General features: G+C 41.5%; 1 protein-coding gene across 1 annotated transcript in view; it reads right to left on the bottom strand.

The window, feature by feature from the left end:
* tmem132e (transmembrane protein 132E) overlaps positions 1-13,638 on the bottom strand; it is a 179,831-nt gene extending 166,193 nt beyond the window's left edge. Inside the window, exon 1 of the mRNA XM_049016593.1 lies at positions 12,341-13,638. Coding sequence (XP_048872550.1) covers positions 12,341-12,413 — 73 coding nt within the window. The 5' untranslated portion in view covers positions 12,414-13,638. The remainder of the gene's footprint in view (positions 1-12,340) is intronic.
* Between the last annotated feature and the right edge of the window lie 1,302 nt (positions 13,639-14,940).

Genomic DNA, 14,940 nt, shown 5'->3' with positions numbered 1-14,940 from the left:
CTACGTGTTACACAGCTGTGATGGGGGCTCTCTGTTTCAAGCCAAGCATAACAAACAAATAAATCAAATATGGGCAATAAAATCTCAAACTGCTCAGATTAGAAAGGAAGTGCTACAGAGCCCAACAAAGTATTCAAGTTGCATAACATTTAAGAGAGCACAACTTTAAGCTAGCTGGGACACTTCATATTTGACGGCGCATTAATATTGCTTTCTTACGGTCATTCTGGCTAGTAATACAACAAATTTATTTTTGCATAGCGCATTATCAGAACATTACATCGTCTCAAAGAGCTTTACAGTATCCTCACCCAAAGCCCCCAGTTAGTAAGCCATAGGCGACAGTGGCAAGGAAAAAAAAAAGGAAGAAAGAAACCTTGGGAGTGACCAGACTCAAAGGGGGAGCGCATCCTCCTGGGGCTGGCAGGGAGAGTCAGATAGGAGAGATGGTTAAGTGCCAAGTCACACTGTCCAAATCATAAGATTTGAGAAATAACCGGGGAGCAGGGAGGTGATGACAAGCCGCTGCCGACTCTCCTTCCAATCGCCAGGCAACCAGAGGTAAGGGAAGCAGAACGGTGAGCTGGATGCAGGGACGTCACTGGTAGTGGGGAGGTCACATGTAGCAGGGTGTGCTGGACATCTTGATAATTTTTCATATAATTGCAACATATTTGGTGATAGCATTTCTGCTATGATCCATGAGATCTACATTCTCATACACCTTTTCACACCTTTATATTAAGAAACCAAGGGCATAAAGTGCCTAGCTATTTAGACTGGAAAATCTGGCTGAGAAGTAAAACACTGAGTCACTCCAAAATCTGTTCAGTTTTTGCAGGTTCAAATACAAATTAATCATACCCCATAAAAACAACACTTTACAGAGCAATTAACATAACAATAAGGCGTGTATTTCAGAAGCGTAGTGACTATCGCAAACACGAACAATGCCTAACCGATATCCGGGCTGACAGAAATGCCAGCAGGCTGGGACTAGCTTTGATGTCCTTCTCATAAAAATAAATACCTGGTAGACTGTCGAGATTTTACCAAAGGCTGGTATGAATGGGAACTGACTTGTCTGTGTTTGCATGTTATGGCCTGGCACGCTACGGGGATTGAAGGCATTGACTAGTTGCTTGAAGAGTTGTGTTTCTGTACACTGTCTGTATACAGTAGGGAGGGAATAACCCGGTGTGTAAAGAAAATTGTTACTCTTAATTTAAAAGCACAGAACAGAATATCTGACTTCCCAGAATATCAAAACTAATGCAGGTATGGTCACCCTGCATTTGGAGAATTACTTTTATAATATATTCTTTGGAAATAAGTGCCTGACAATATATACCAGAAAAACACCACGTTATTTTAGGTTGAGCTCAGCACTGGAAATGACAGACTTCTATTGTACAAAAAAATTTTTACTAATCCAGCAGTTACATTTCTAAAGCTGTGTCCAGGTTTTATATGTTTTGCCATGAAAAAAAAAGATGGCTGCTTTTAAGCTTAGAATGCAAATGAAGACAGACAAATGAGGGTTCAGGGCCACGATATTCATTATTAAGATTGTTTTAAGAGGATCATACAGCCCAGATGCAGTACACCATTTATTATGTTACATTTTCAAAATCAATTAGCACGTCAGTAATTTTAATATTAATTAGCTAAGTAAATTTACTCAGAAATGAATAACTTCATGCCTTCACAGATTTGGGGGCGGAGGGGTGTCCTAAATGTAGCATCAGCGCTGTTTGTACACCCGCCGTTGACAGGGATGGATCTGCACTTAGGCCATAGCGCAGTGTGCTTGTTTGTGCTGCGCGTAGCTGAGGAGTCCTGACCAACCAGTACCTCACTAAAACTGCCAAACTCACAACAAAACCGACAGATGGATGAATGGATAACTGAATACATTTACATTTTATTTATTTATTTGGCAGACACTGGAGTGTACATTTTTGTGACCACAAAGCATTTGCTGCAGGGTCTAGGGGCCCAATGGTGACATCACTCTGCAGGGCAGGATTTGAACAGGAGTCCACCTGATCATGAGTCCCAACCCACAGAGCCACACATGTGCTTCCATGTAGACCCATACCCTAAAAACTTTGTAGTTTGCGGGAGGAAAAACACACTGATGCTAATTTATCAGGATCAGCTCATTCTCGGAATGGAAAGGAAGCTCACTTCACAGAATGTGGGAGTAGCAGCAGACGGAACAGCCTGGAAACACACGTCTAGTAGAGAAAGCAGACGAGCGTGTCTCGCTCGCGGGGTGCAAAAGGGAAACCCCCCCCTCCCACCGAGAGAGCAGCATCATCACACATCCACCTCGCAAAGCCGTTATGGGAGAATCACAAGCGGGATGAAACCTGTCAACCATTGAAGGCGCGTTCTAAGCAATTCACTTCGTTAAAATTTAAGCACTGCTCAGGAAATAACAGAGACAGTCGCTCGCATCCACCACAACACCACCCTGCAAGGAGAGAGGTATTTTTACACAACTGCACAAAAAACACCTCCAGCATGTCTGTTGATGGGAGAGGACAGGCACTGCGGTTGCATGTTGGTCCGTGCTCATCCAAAAGTTGGCAAACCGTAGCTGCCAGCGCCAGACCGTGGATACTCCAACTATCCCCGTTCAGCTCTGACAGGCATAAAGACTAACTGGGCTTTTAAATCATAGCTCTCCTAAGCGTATAACTGAAATTCAGCCAACTGATGTGACCGGTCGCAGATCTGTCTGGGCTCAGTGAAGACACGGTTCTGGCTGGTCATCATTCCGGTCAAGCTGAACATCACCCATGCCTGAAAACTACTCTGATTCCCCCCCCCCCGTACCTCTCACCCTGTGTGTGGCTCGGTGAGATAAGCCTCTGTGTAACTGAAAGGTTGTTGTTTCGAATCCCGTACTCAGCATGTAGTCACAAGGACACTGAGCCACTGACCACAGCCCCAAACCTCCTAAAGTGATGTTGGGGGTGCTGGATGGACATCACTCGGATCCTAAGCTTCAATCTCACCACGTGTCATGGGGAAAAAGATGAGATATGTGAACAGCAGCATTCCAATGTACCTGTACAAATGGCAAGTAAAGCTTAACTTCTTTTTACACCATTTTTTCTCAGCAGACCTCAGTCTCCTCCAAGCACCACAAACATCCAACACCCGTGCATCAAGGCTAATCGCATCTTGTCTATTCATTCCTCGCGAATTGAAGGGCAGCCTAAGGAAATCCCTGTCAAAACACTGCCAAAGCTGAATTCAAGCCCTTTCACATATCGATCCACTGCCTGGATCTCGCAGAAACCCGTCTACTTCCTGTTCTTACTGAACTGTTATCCACAAATTTTCTAAAAGCAAAGGATATTATGGTTAAGCTGAAAAATCGGAACTTCTATGAAAATGCCTGTAAACCTGAAGGGCCAGTGTGTTGTGTCCAGTACCACATGCTTTTATACCTGCTCTATGCTCTGCATTTAGCCCTTGTCAATATTAAACCATGCCTATCCATCCACCCACGTATGCTAACCTGTGCTGTCCAGTTATCGGAGCTTTGCCCCCCAACAGGAGATGTGTTCTCCTAAGTTTGTTCCTTCCCCTTCATCACCATACAACCATACAATAGCACAGCAGTTAGCTATGAGCGATATTAAATGTTTTGTTACGATAAAGCTTAAATTCATCAGAAAATCATCTAACCAGACACCTGACCACGACCTTTGACTCCTCGCCAGCTATTCATTTAGTCTTTGAAACATCTGAGGTGGGGAAGGGGACCCCAAGTGACTTTTTGACTGTGGCCCCAGAAACAACAAACCCACCCTTGGCGTTAACATACTGTAATCTACAGACTTCTCAAGTATATCTGGAGTCCAGGCAGTTCACAACATATAACGAGAGCCAGAAGATACACTACGCCTGTGGCGAACATTCCTAAAATCTCACCACTGCCCCCCTCTGACAGATTCAAACATGTCATCCAAAATTAAGAATAGTCTACCAATATCTCCACAAAGCTAAATACTAAAAAATTTTAACGGATTTAAACTCGCTAAATTTTCACCAGTACAATTTGTGTATTAATTGATAAGAATCAGAATCCTTTCATTTAAGTACAAGAAATTTGTTTTGGTGCAGGTAGTGACATGAGCATATAAACAAACACACAATCAAGACAAAAAAAAATTAAAATTAAATAAGAAAATAGAAAAAACAACAGCAATGAAGAAATAAGTAACATTGAGAAAACCAGTTGTAGGGTACAAACAGCTTTGGGGTACAAATAAGCTGACTCTCAGTAAGAGTATTAATCAGTGTTAGAATGCGAAATGCAGATGAATCTCTCATGAGCACTGGTGTTTGTCGGTGTCACAGGTAATGGCAGAGTCACCCACCACTCGCCTTTGTTTGCCAACAGTTGGATTTGGACAATCGCTTTAACCTGCAGGTGAACTGCAGCAACTTGGCAAAAATGACAGTCAATCAAGGGAGAGGGACTGCCCTGGCAAAGTCACGAGGTCACTCAGCCACAATAAAAATAATAAGGGGCACTAAAAATGCCCCATCATGCAGCAGCACAACACTAGAAACTCTGCTAACCATCCCTGCTAATGACCCACCTCTAGCAAACCCCCAGTATAGCCGCTAAGACATCACCGCAGCAAAGACGACATTCAAAATACAGCACAGACAGAAAACATCCGCTGAGATCTTGTGTTAAGCACAGTGTGAATTAAAGTCTTTGTTTTTTAAAAACCCGCTTACTTTGTGTCATAGGTGAGGCAGTGCCTGACAGACTCAGAACATCCTGTTCAGAAATGCAAAGAAACGTTCAAAAGGCTAAGAGCTCATTCCAAACCGACCCCTTGATTTGAATGCAAGCTGCACATTTCTGCGCTATCGATTTGCGAGCTTAAGAATGAGCCGGAAAGCTGGAGCCACTCTGCAAGAGGAGCGCATGAACGTGGCCTCCAAAGACGGGCGCACGACGGCAGGGAGATCGCGTTGAAATGGAGGAGGAACAAATGAACGCATGTAAAACCCACCCAACACCAAGGAGCACTTGCATTCCCCCTACCAGGCACTGCACTATCATCTCTTTGGCAACAGCTCTATGAAAGGAATCCTTCAAATCTGTTCCTACATAATTCATCAACCAATTAGAGTTCTGCTCTTTACCGGTCATGTTGCAGTGTTACAATTTGGCCAGAGATCAGAGGGGACTTCTTCCCCTGATAATGCAGGTGGTGCTGCTGATATCCTCCACCATGCAAAATGGTTCACGATTCAGGAGTCGACTAGCTCAGGACAAACATGGAGAACAAGTGGGACACACAGTTAAGAACAAACTGGACATTCGGCACAGTATTTACCATAGCAGTACATTATCTCATTTCTTTTTAAACCCTGCACACATATTTATCTGTTTTTACTTTATATGTGTTATTGTATTCACTTCTACCTAAAATTTTCCTTTGTTGTATTGATCTTTTTCTGTGATACTGGAGAAAGAAATTTCCCCTCACTAGATCAATACAGTTCTCTCTTATCACGCTACGTCCAAACTAAGTTTTAATTTAAAAACACAGATATTAGTCTCCATTTTCATCTTTTGTCCACACTACCTTGGAGTTTTCAGCCCCCCAAAGATGGCTTTTGCAAACCTTCTCAAATCATTAAACTGCTGGAAAAACTCAATTTTAGTGCTGAATGTGCATGAGTGAAAATAGAAACTTGAATACACAGACTCAAATTTTGGGTCCTAATTGATCCCAGCTCATCGCACTGCCATCCCATGATTTGATCCTGATAGTTATACCCTCTCAGGGTCTGATTGGTCGCCTGGTCACTGTACACGGAAGTAAACAGTATTCCCTAATGGCAGATGGGGCAGAGCTCCTTTCAATGGCACTTTCCCTATTGCTGACATGTATGAGGCTAATCAGCATGTTAACAGTGTGACTGCTGCATAATTGTACAAAAATAAAGTAAACTGACCGGTCACCATGGTGCGGACATGCCCATTGTAAGTCAAAAGCCAAGTCATATACATTTTCCCTTGTTTCAGTGTGTTTGAAAATACATTGGTAAATAACGTGAAAACGCCTGTGTGGATAGAGATAATTATTTGAAAATGCTGTTTTTAATCAAAAACTTAGCAGTGTGGATGACGTTTCCTGACCTGAGGACAAGCAGTTTCTCTTACACTATAAACCATCCACTGAAAAGATGACATTTTCAAGAATCTCATTCCTATATGGTTATCAGCAACTTGTATAAGATTAGACTACAGGCACCCCGCAATGTGTGAAATTTTGACAGCTGGGTCAATCACCTTTACATTCATCTAGGCTAGTATGTTTCAGAGAGAACAGGGAACCCCACAAACAGGGAATGCAAAGTCATGTGACACCTGCAAGGGGCCAAACTGCCAACAGACCAATGAGGGGATGCATCAGCAAGGGGCCAGACTGCCAACAGACCAATGAGGGGATGCAAAAGTTATGTGACTCCAGCAAGGGGCCGAACTGCCGACGGATCAGCAAGGGGATGCATCAGCAAGGGGTCAGACTGCCAAAAGACCAGAGGGGAGACACAAAGTCACATGACAGCAGCGAGGGGCCAAACCACCAAAGGATCACTACACAATAAATCAAAGATATCACAGGAAGCAGAGTGTCTGCACAATTATGCTCACAGCCTGTAACACTCACCTGGGTTCACTCTCTCTTTAATGCGAGCAGGACCGTGGTGTGGCCACACCTATATCCAAACATCCAGCACTAGTACAGAATATGCACCAACTCCATCTCCATGCATCTAGCCATTCACCTTCTGCACTACTAAGTTCAAGAACTTCAAAATACTTAAAAAGAAAACAAAAAAAGTGGTCCTCAAAATGGTAAATATTCACACTTGTCAAAAACACCACAAGCTTTACATACACAGGGAACATTTGACATTTTGATTTAGTATCCAGACACAAATTAACTGCAAAGCCACTTTCCCAACGGTCATGCCGTCATACAAAAGCATTTGTGTTTTGTTAAAAATGAAATGCCCAACTACAACTTTTGCTAGCATAGGCATGCTTGCAGTAAACACAGTTTAATGGTATTACAAATAAACAAGGTAAAATATTAGGACTTACAGGAAAAATAACACGCACCCAGCAAACAAAGTCTTGATAGCGGCCAGAAGGGGGTTTATTGGCGACCTTTATCTGGGCCCAGAGTGCATCAAAGATGGCCTTTACATCCCATGGATGGAAGTTAGCCCCTTGTTTGAGGGGGGGAGATGAGTCAGGATGGTAAACAAAATATCCCATTGCAGACACACACATTCAGCAGCAAAAGTTGGCTTCCATCGCCTGACCAAAAGCCAGGGCTCGGGAAATAAATTTGCAGCAAAAAATGGCAAAAAGGGAATGATGAACGGGGCACAGAGTGTGTGGCGGGACAGCAGCGACCACGTAAATGGATGACTGCTTTCATTAAATGCCCCTGAAAATAACTCTGGCGACCTGCAGAAAAACAAGCATTGGCTACTCATGTCATCCTAGTGTCAGACAGACAGATGAAAATGCAAACATGCGATATTATCAAGTGCCAGGTCAACAGGAACATGGAGAAAAGTATGCAGCAAAATGGGCCGTGTTAATTTAACGCTGCTGCAGAGGTGCTAATTTAACATTGTCGCACGCTGCTGCACAGGAGCTTAAAAAAAAAACCGTGTTACCTTTTAAATGATAAATTCAAATATACCATTGTTGGTCGGGGGGAGGCTACTGTTTCAATAAACTGCAGACAAGGAAATATGTAAAGATCAGCCTCAAGTCATGAATGCCCTCCAAAATGGGAATGTGTTCTCTATTTTTCAATTTTTACCCCTTATTCATGGTTCCAGTCCACAGCAATGGTGAGCCAGGTTGCGCCACTGCTTAGTCACACTCGCATCTCTCCAACGGTCATCTCTGGAGCCGACCTGTGCCAAGCTGAGGGTAGGCCGGGCCGGGAAAACACTGCGATCCCACAGCCTGCAGCATGCCAAAGCCGCTGCAGATCCCGCAGAGTTTGATTATTCCACACCAAGGTGTAAAAATGGGACACCTGGCTACTAAAATAAGCACAGCCAGAAAAACTGCAGGTTTATCATTGGCAGCTTTCAAACACACATCTGAGAGATCCCTAATTGTACAAGCTGCATGAGTCTGTCCAGCAAAACCTCCCTTTGATACTCTACCTGGAAAATTTAAATCCTTCAAAGTGCATTACAGACAACTGTGACAATGACATCTGCAACACTTCTTCTGCAATTTAGGAGAACAAAACAACATACAAACTGAGATAGGTGAAGGCTTTAAGAACAGACTGCCAGGTTGTTACACTTGTATAACAGCAGCAAACCACACAGATGCAAGTCATTTGCTTCATAAAACTTACACTTCTGCAATCTGTAGAAACTGTATGAAAATCACTAATTATCCCCATATGTAAGAGTATAAAAATCAGGTTTTCAAATCTGGATGAGCAGGTTGTTAATGGCCTGAGTACATTATATGTATAACAACTTCATGAGACTGGAGGTACAAAAATGCCTTAGAAGAGCAGGTTTCTGCTTTTATATCCAAAACACAATGTCTGAATAACTGAAAAATTTACCAATAGCTGAAGAACCAATAACATACATAATAAATAAAACTACACACATATACAGTATGTGAATGTCTTTTAAAGATCATTCTAACAAAAAAATGCAAGCAAAAATCAACAACAATTCAGTGAAGTGGATGTGTCTGATAAATCTCAATGCTTGTGTATTGTGTCTGATAAATTTCACTAAAAATTAGCAGAAGAGCAACTGTCATGTGTCTGATTAAGAAGCATCTTCTATGGCCTGAGGGACAAGCTGACCTCGGTCTCATCTGCCAGAATGCTGGGTAGTGTAGAGTACGGCAAGTGTCCAATGGAACTGAATGATCAATGTTTCCTTTGGAGAAATAAATGCTCAAACATTGACATTAGAATGGAAAAGAAAACGCTGATTGACTTCTAAAGGGAAGAACTAAGCTTTCTTTACACAAAGGTCTTTTGTAGGTGTGTGCACCTCGGCTTTCAACTTCAAGGAAGTCATTTTAAACAGAAAATGCCCCCCGGGGGAACTCCTCATGTCAGAAACAGAGTCCCTGTCTAGTCTGTGGATCATTAATGGGTATTGGGCAGAAACACCTATGTGTAAGAGACGCACAGCTGATGCAGGATCCCTTGGTTAACCTCTGGTAAATATAATCAGTTACAAACAGCAAGTGTGGTGTCATCAGTATTACCCAAGATGTCTGCAAACAGATGCTTCCTGGGAACAAACCACAGCCTCAATGCTTGTGTATTCTGGAGGAGTCTTTAGTTCGACACACAAAGAAAGCACCAGCCAATGATAAAGCAAGCCAGCAAATCTCTTTGCAATCTACCAAAATCTGCAGTATTGCATTGTTTTCTTAACAGTGTGTGTGTGTGTGTGTGTGTGTATGTATGTGTAATATATATATATATATATATATATATATATATATATATATATATATAAATAAAATCACACACACAAAATCATGATTGAGTCAGCTGTTTAGGATTATTTCACAATTTTGCTTGGCTCGCAATGTAATTGTTCATTAAGCTCACCATGGGCCATTTTGTGCTGTTACAAAACAAGTGCTCTAGGTCTCATTTTCCACAAAAAAATCCATCCATACATTTGTGGTTATAGTTGAGACCAACGCAAGCACCAGGATTAGAGAGCAGCATACAGTAGGGAACACCAACCACGGGAAAACAGCTGTAACAGGCAAACATGACGTGGACATCTTAAAAAGCCCCAATGGCACAACCAGTCCTGAGAAGGCAGCTCTGCTTTCGTGCCCTTCCTGATTCTGCAAGCAGACAGCAGACACGCATGGCACTTGGAGGTTCGGGCCTGTGCACAGCTCCGCTAATACGGAACATCCTACCAGCTCTACTTCACAGAACCTCGGAAGCAATGGATCAAGCTAAATTCCTTTCAACAAAAAAGGCTGACGGGTTCTTCTTTTTTAATAGAAGGAAATTAAAGAGACCGTGATTTAGGCCAAAACAGCACACCCCCCTACACTCCTACTCACATATTTTTAACATATTCTTCTTTTAGACAAACAGCATCTTACCACCAAAAAAAGCCACATAACCAAATGACACCTTTGCCAAAGCACTTCAAGGTGACTGCATATTGTATGTAAACATATTCAGTAATTCTACACCATTCTACATCTCTGCCTGCACATATATACCTGATTCCAGTCTTATAAAGTATCCTTACAATTATTTTTTTAATGATACAACTTCATATGACTACTGTAGCAAGACTGTGATATGATCGCTTTAAAAATATTTGAGACCTTTTTTTAGGTATACCACGCGTCATAAAGCAAACAGATATTTCCCCAGAGAAAAATCAGTTAGATGGTTTCTTCAAAAACAATATAGATGCCCCTCAGGTAAACAGAAAAGGAAAAATACAGGGCAGCCTGTAACCTGGAATCGTGTCCAATTTTGCAGTACAAAACTGTGCTGCGCTCCTGCCTGGGGAGTACCAGTGCTCTCGGGAAACTCACCCGTCCAGCGCAGCAACGAACTGCAAGTTACAGATGGGTATTAAAAAAGCTTGTGAGGCAATCACATGCATTTTTCCAAACAGTTATCAAGATTTCTGTAATACGAAAAAAAGCACCTCAGTTTTCCTTAAATTATGAAAAAACAACTCTAAAACAACCAATAGCCTTATAGCAGTGTCTAAATTTTTGCATAAAACCCATTTATACAAACAACGCTATTTAAACAAAAAATATATATTTTATTTTTCATGGTTGTTACATATTAAATAAAACAGCCGATACATACATAACCAATTTTCCGAAAAATAAAGGTTAGCAACCTTTTCCAACTAGATTGTAGCAAATTCACTGATTCCAGTGAATTCCAGGTTAGGCTTTGATAAGGATATTTACTTAAGGACAAATTGCTCAGTATCTCTTAAGAAATTAATTTTTGATCGTATCTTATGAACTGCATACCGTATCGCCCACAAAGCTGAGCATGTGGCCACAGGTTTCATTCGTAATGAAGGAGGAAAACTTCCCTCGGTGTGCATGTAAGCGTTCATCCATGACCGAGAAATGTGGAAGTAGCCAGCCAGAGGGAGAAGCACAGCCTGCAACGCCACTGTGCAGTGTCCTTACGGTCACCAGTGATCATCCAAAACTCCAATAAACTCCTGTATAATTTCTAACAGTTTCGATACTGTATCATATTATCGACTAACAAAAAGTGAACTACCTAAATGTGGTTGACTTTATAAAAATTACACGTGACTCATAATAGGAACATTTACACTGTTTATTTGAAAAGTAACTGTAGTTAAATAACCAAAAATCGCTGCCTTTAGAACCCATCCCTTTGAACTGATCATTTCAGAGGCACTTGGATTTCGTTATCATTTGGTTAACTCATAGGTTAACAACGCTACAATTGTCTTTTAAACAATTATGTGTGTCAATTGTTTTAAAATGTATAATACACGGCATACTGCAATTTAACGACAGAATACAAATTACCATAAACGCGGGCTATTGATTTCCAAATATTTCATCAACATTAAAATGCCGGTTTAACCGTGAACGGCTTGACTGAATTTACGTTCTTACAGCCAAGGTATTTTGTCTTATAATAACTGAACGTTTTCTTAAACGTCGGAGCTGCTCCCCTTTTAACTTCGCCCGTGACATGCAGTTCAGTCTCAGCATGCCCGTGCTCCCACCTTGTGGAGAGACGTCGATTTTGATCATTTTAAAGACGTCCCGTTTTCACCATTCAAAGCACAAAATATTCCCGCGGGGGAAATGCGTCATAAAAATCTATCACAAAGCAGTTCCTTAAAAACTGGTACATTTTAATTTATTTCACAATCATGGCTGAGCCGATTCTGGTTTGATTATAATAATACCTTTCGCAGTTAATCCGAGTTAAACAGGAGGCTCTACTGCGTGCTTTTCTCCATTGCATTAGCTAATTGCATCTCTCTGCTTGCCCCTCAGACACAGTTTGTGCGAGTATGTGACTCTCTGGAAGCATGACGGGAATCACCAATGAGAATTAACGAAAGACAGACTACAGCTGCAGTGCTTACAAATGCCCATCAATTAGAGCACAATCCGGCCCGTCCTTACATCACTGTGGCACAACAAACAAACAAACATTTGTCAAGTCAAAACATTGTTTCATAGCCGGTATTTTTCGATATTACTTACCATCTGAAACGAGCACGATGGCACACAGCAGAAGAGTTACACTGCAAATAGGTGCAACTGACATTGTAGACATCCACGGTTGTAAGGCAGTTCCTTAATAGCTTTTACTTTGACAAAGTGGACCGGTTATTCGTTTATTTACAGTCGGTGATCCTTAACTTCATCCGTGGGAAAATGCCAAAACCATAAGGAACCATGAAGGATTCGACGACTGTCCAGTGGACAAGGCACGGAAAAGGTTTTGGTCTTTTATCCAGTACTAACAGTCTAAACACGGAAAAAGTTCCACATATACCCACTATATAAAGCGAACGACTTCAACATGTTTTGATTTTTCAAATACACGCCTTCAAATATTGCAGTAACCAATCGTTAAATACTCAAATGAACGCTGGAACTGCATCGAACGGAAGTACACATTAATCCTTAGGAGTATACAAGTCACCGACATTCATTTGAAAATGGCATACAGGTTGACGTCGAAAATACTGCCATACAAAGAATATTTTGCTGTACTGTCCATCGATTCACAGTCCTCGGTGTTTAAGAGATTGGTCTCCGAGTTATGCAAAACGAGCCGCAGCGGTAGAGTCGTAATAAGCCGCAAGTATTAAACCCCAACAAAATGAACGTCAAGCGACTAAGATTCCAAAACAAAATCTTCAGGCCGTAACGCAACAATGCGATTGTTAAAAGATGAAATAAAGAAAATAACTTTGATTCTTTGTTGCGAGACGCTCGTTCCAAGGCGCGTGCCTGCTTGCCTCCAGTGCACTCCTGGCTTTTATTGAAGTTCCACTGTGCAGATGAATTCCGCGACGCCCGTGCCGCTCCACACTGTAGCTAACAGCAAGTTGTCTCGTTAGCCGGCAATAAGAAATCTAATCCTTGAGTTAAGAAACACTGACTTGGTTGATTTACATCTCTTAAGTCGCTTTGCTGTTTTCATGCACTTCACCGAAGCTATAACTTTGAAATCAAAATTTTACTCAATAAAATCCGCCTCGTATCCACGGCGTTCGCAAGAAACAAAAAGAACCGATAACACACTTGTCTCATTCCTAGTTCGTAAATCAAAACTCAGAAATTGTTCATTTCCGAGCGTCCGACTTGCGACCCTAGGTACATTTGATGGGCCAGATGGAAAGAGAAAAACAGTTACTATTCAGCTATGTCGGAGTCCTATTCAGCATTCATCGGACACACACAGCGAGCTCGCTAGTTGCTGAAATCCGTCATCCCTGCCTTTCGCTCTCACGAGCGCCAGCAGCTAGACCGCGATCACGTGGCAAACATTCAAGCACACTTTACGTGTCCCGAGCCATCATGTTCGTACTTGATGTTTCATATCAAAGCCAGGACAACTATTTTAGCCTGTTTGCCGTGAAAGCTGCGATACCTTTGGTATAGTGAAAAACGGCATCCAAACGTGGTTTTGAGCTGCTTTTGTACTGAAGAAAAGGATTTTAGCCACCTTTAAACAGATAAACCTCAAAGAAACAGCGCATGCGTGACGACATAACTGTGATGCTGGTGTCTCCTGCGTAATACGAATCGCGTATTATTAGGCAAAGCGCTTTTCGTTTATGACTGCCTAAAAAGTAGCAAAACGCTGTAATTTATCCCAGCATAATCGCTATATATTGTAACTGCAATGCTTGCTTCGTAAGTGTGTTTAAAAATATCAAGCATTTGTTCATTTGGTAAGTAGGACATAGTCGAAACACATTTCTCCGTTTATATTAGTCTTCCGTATGTTTACGCTGGACCATTATTGTCACTTTGAAGCAGGTGTCCAACACGAACTTACATAAATAGATTGATCAAAATGTCCTGGGCTGGAGATTCAAGTGGTTTTCTTCGAGTTTAATTCATTGAGGAAAAATTGGGGTAACTGAATTAGCCTAAATTATTTACCGTAAACAGGCGTAGCTAGAAATTATGCTTCACCCCTGACAAAATGTCGCCTTGGATTTTTACTTATTCAGGGGCCTCTGTCAAGTGCTGGACCCCCTGAATCTTCCAGAGTATCCGTGCTCCTCCAACGGCTAGTACATATAGGCAATTGATTTGGGTTGGAATGCCATTTGTGCATCCATCCACATGTGTGCATCTGGTGAGCACTGCAGATCTGCTCAACTGTCGGTAAGATTGTTTATAAGGTATTCTGGTTGCAACCAGATTTTTTTAATTGCTGGAAAAAACAGACTTGCAACAAAAAACACCCAAAAATATACACACCAAAACGTAATATTACTAAGTTAAACCATATCATTTGTTGAGGCAGATTTACTGTGCAATTGCTCTGCAGTTATCTGAAGAATTAAAATCCTTGTGGAATCCTGCTTTAAATGCCAATAAATCAGTGCCAGAATCAGGTCGACCATCGCCAAAAAGAAGTCAGTTTTATATGCATTTTTTTTTCAGAATTGAAACAATAAATCTGACTGGGAAAAAATTAATCTGTATAATACAATATTAAGATAGTACTTATAGAAAACAATTTAATTGGTGACGATTGCAATTTCACTATGAAGTACTAAGTTAAACCATATCGCTCAAATTTTGGTACTGGTTCATTAAATATGTCATATTTTGTA

The sequence above is a fragment of the Brienomyrus brachyistius genome, chromosome 6, assembly GCF_023856365.1.
Source record: "Brienomyrus brachyistius isolate T26 chromosome 6, BBRACH_0.4, whole genome shotgun sequence".
Lineage (NCBI taxonomy): Eukaryota > Metazoa > Chordata > Actinopteri > Osteoglossiformes > Mormyridae > Brienomyrus > Brienomyrus brachyistius.
Note: the sequence above shows the minus strand (reverse complement) of the source record. Positions and strands in the feature narration are given on the sequence as shown.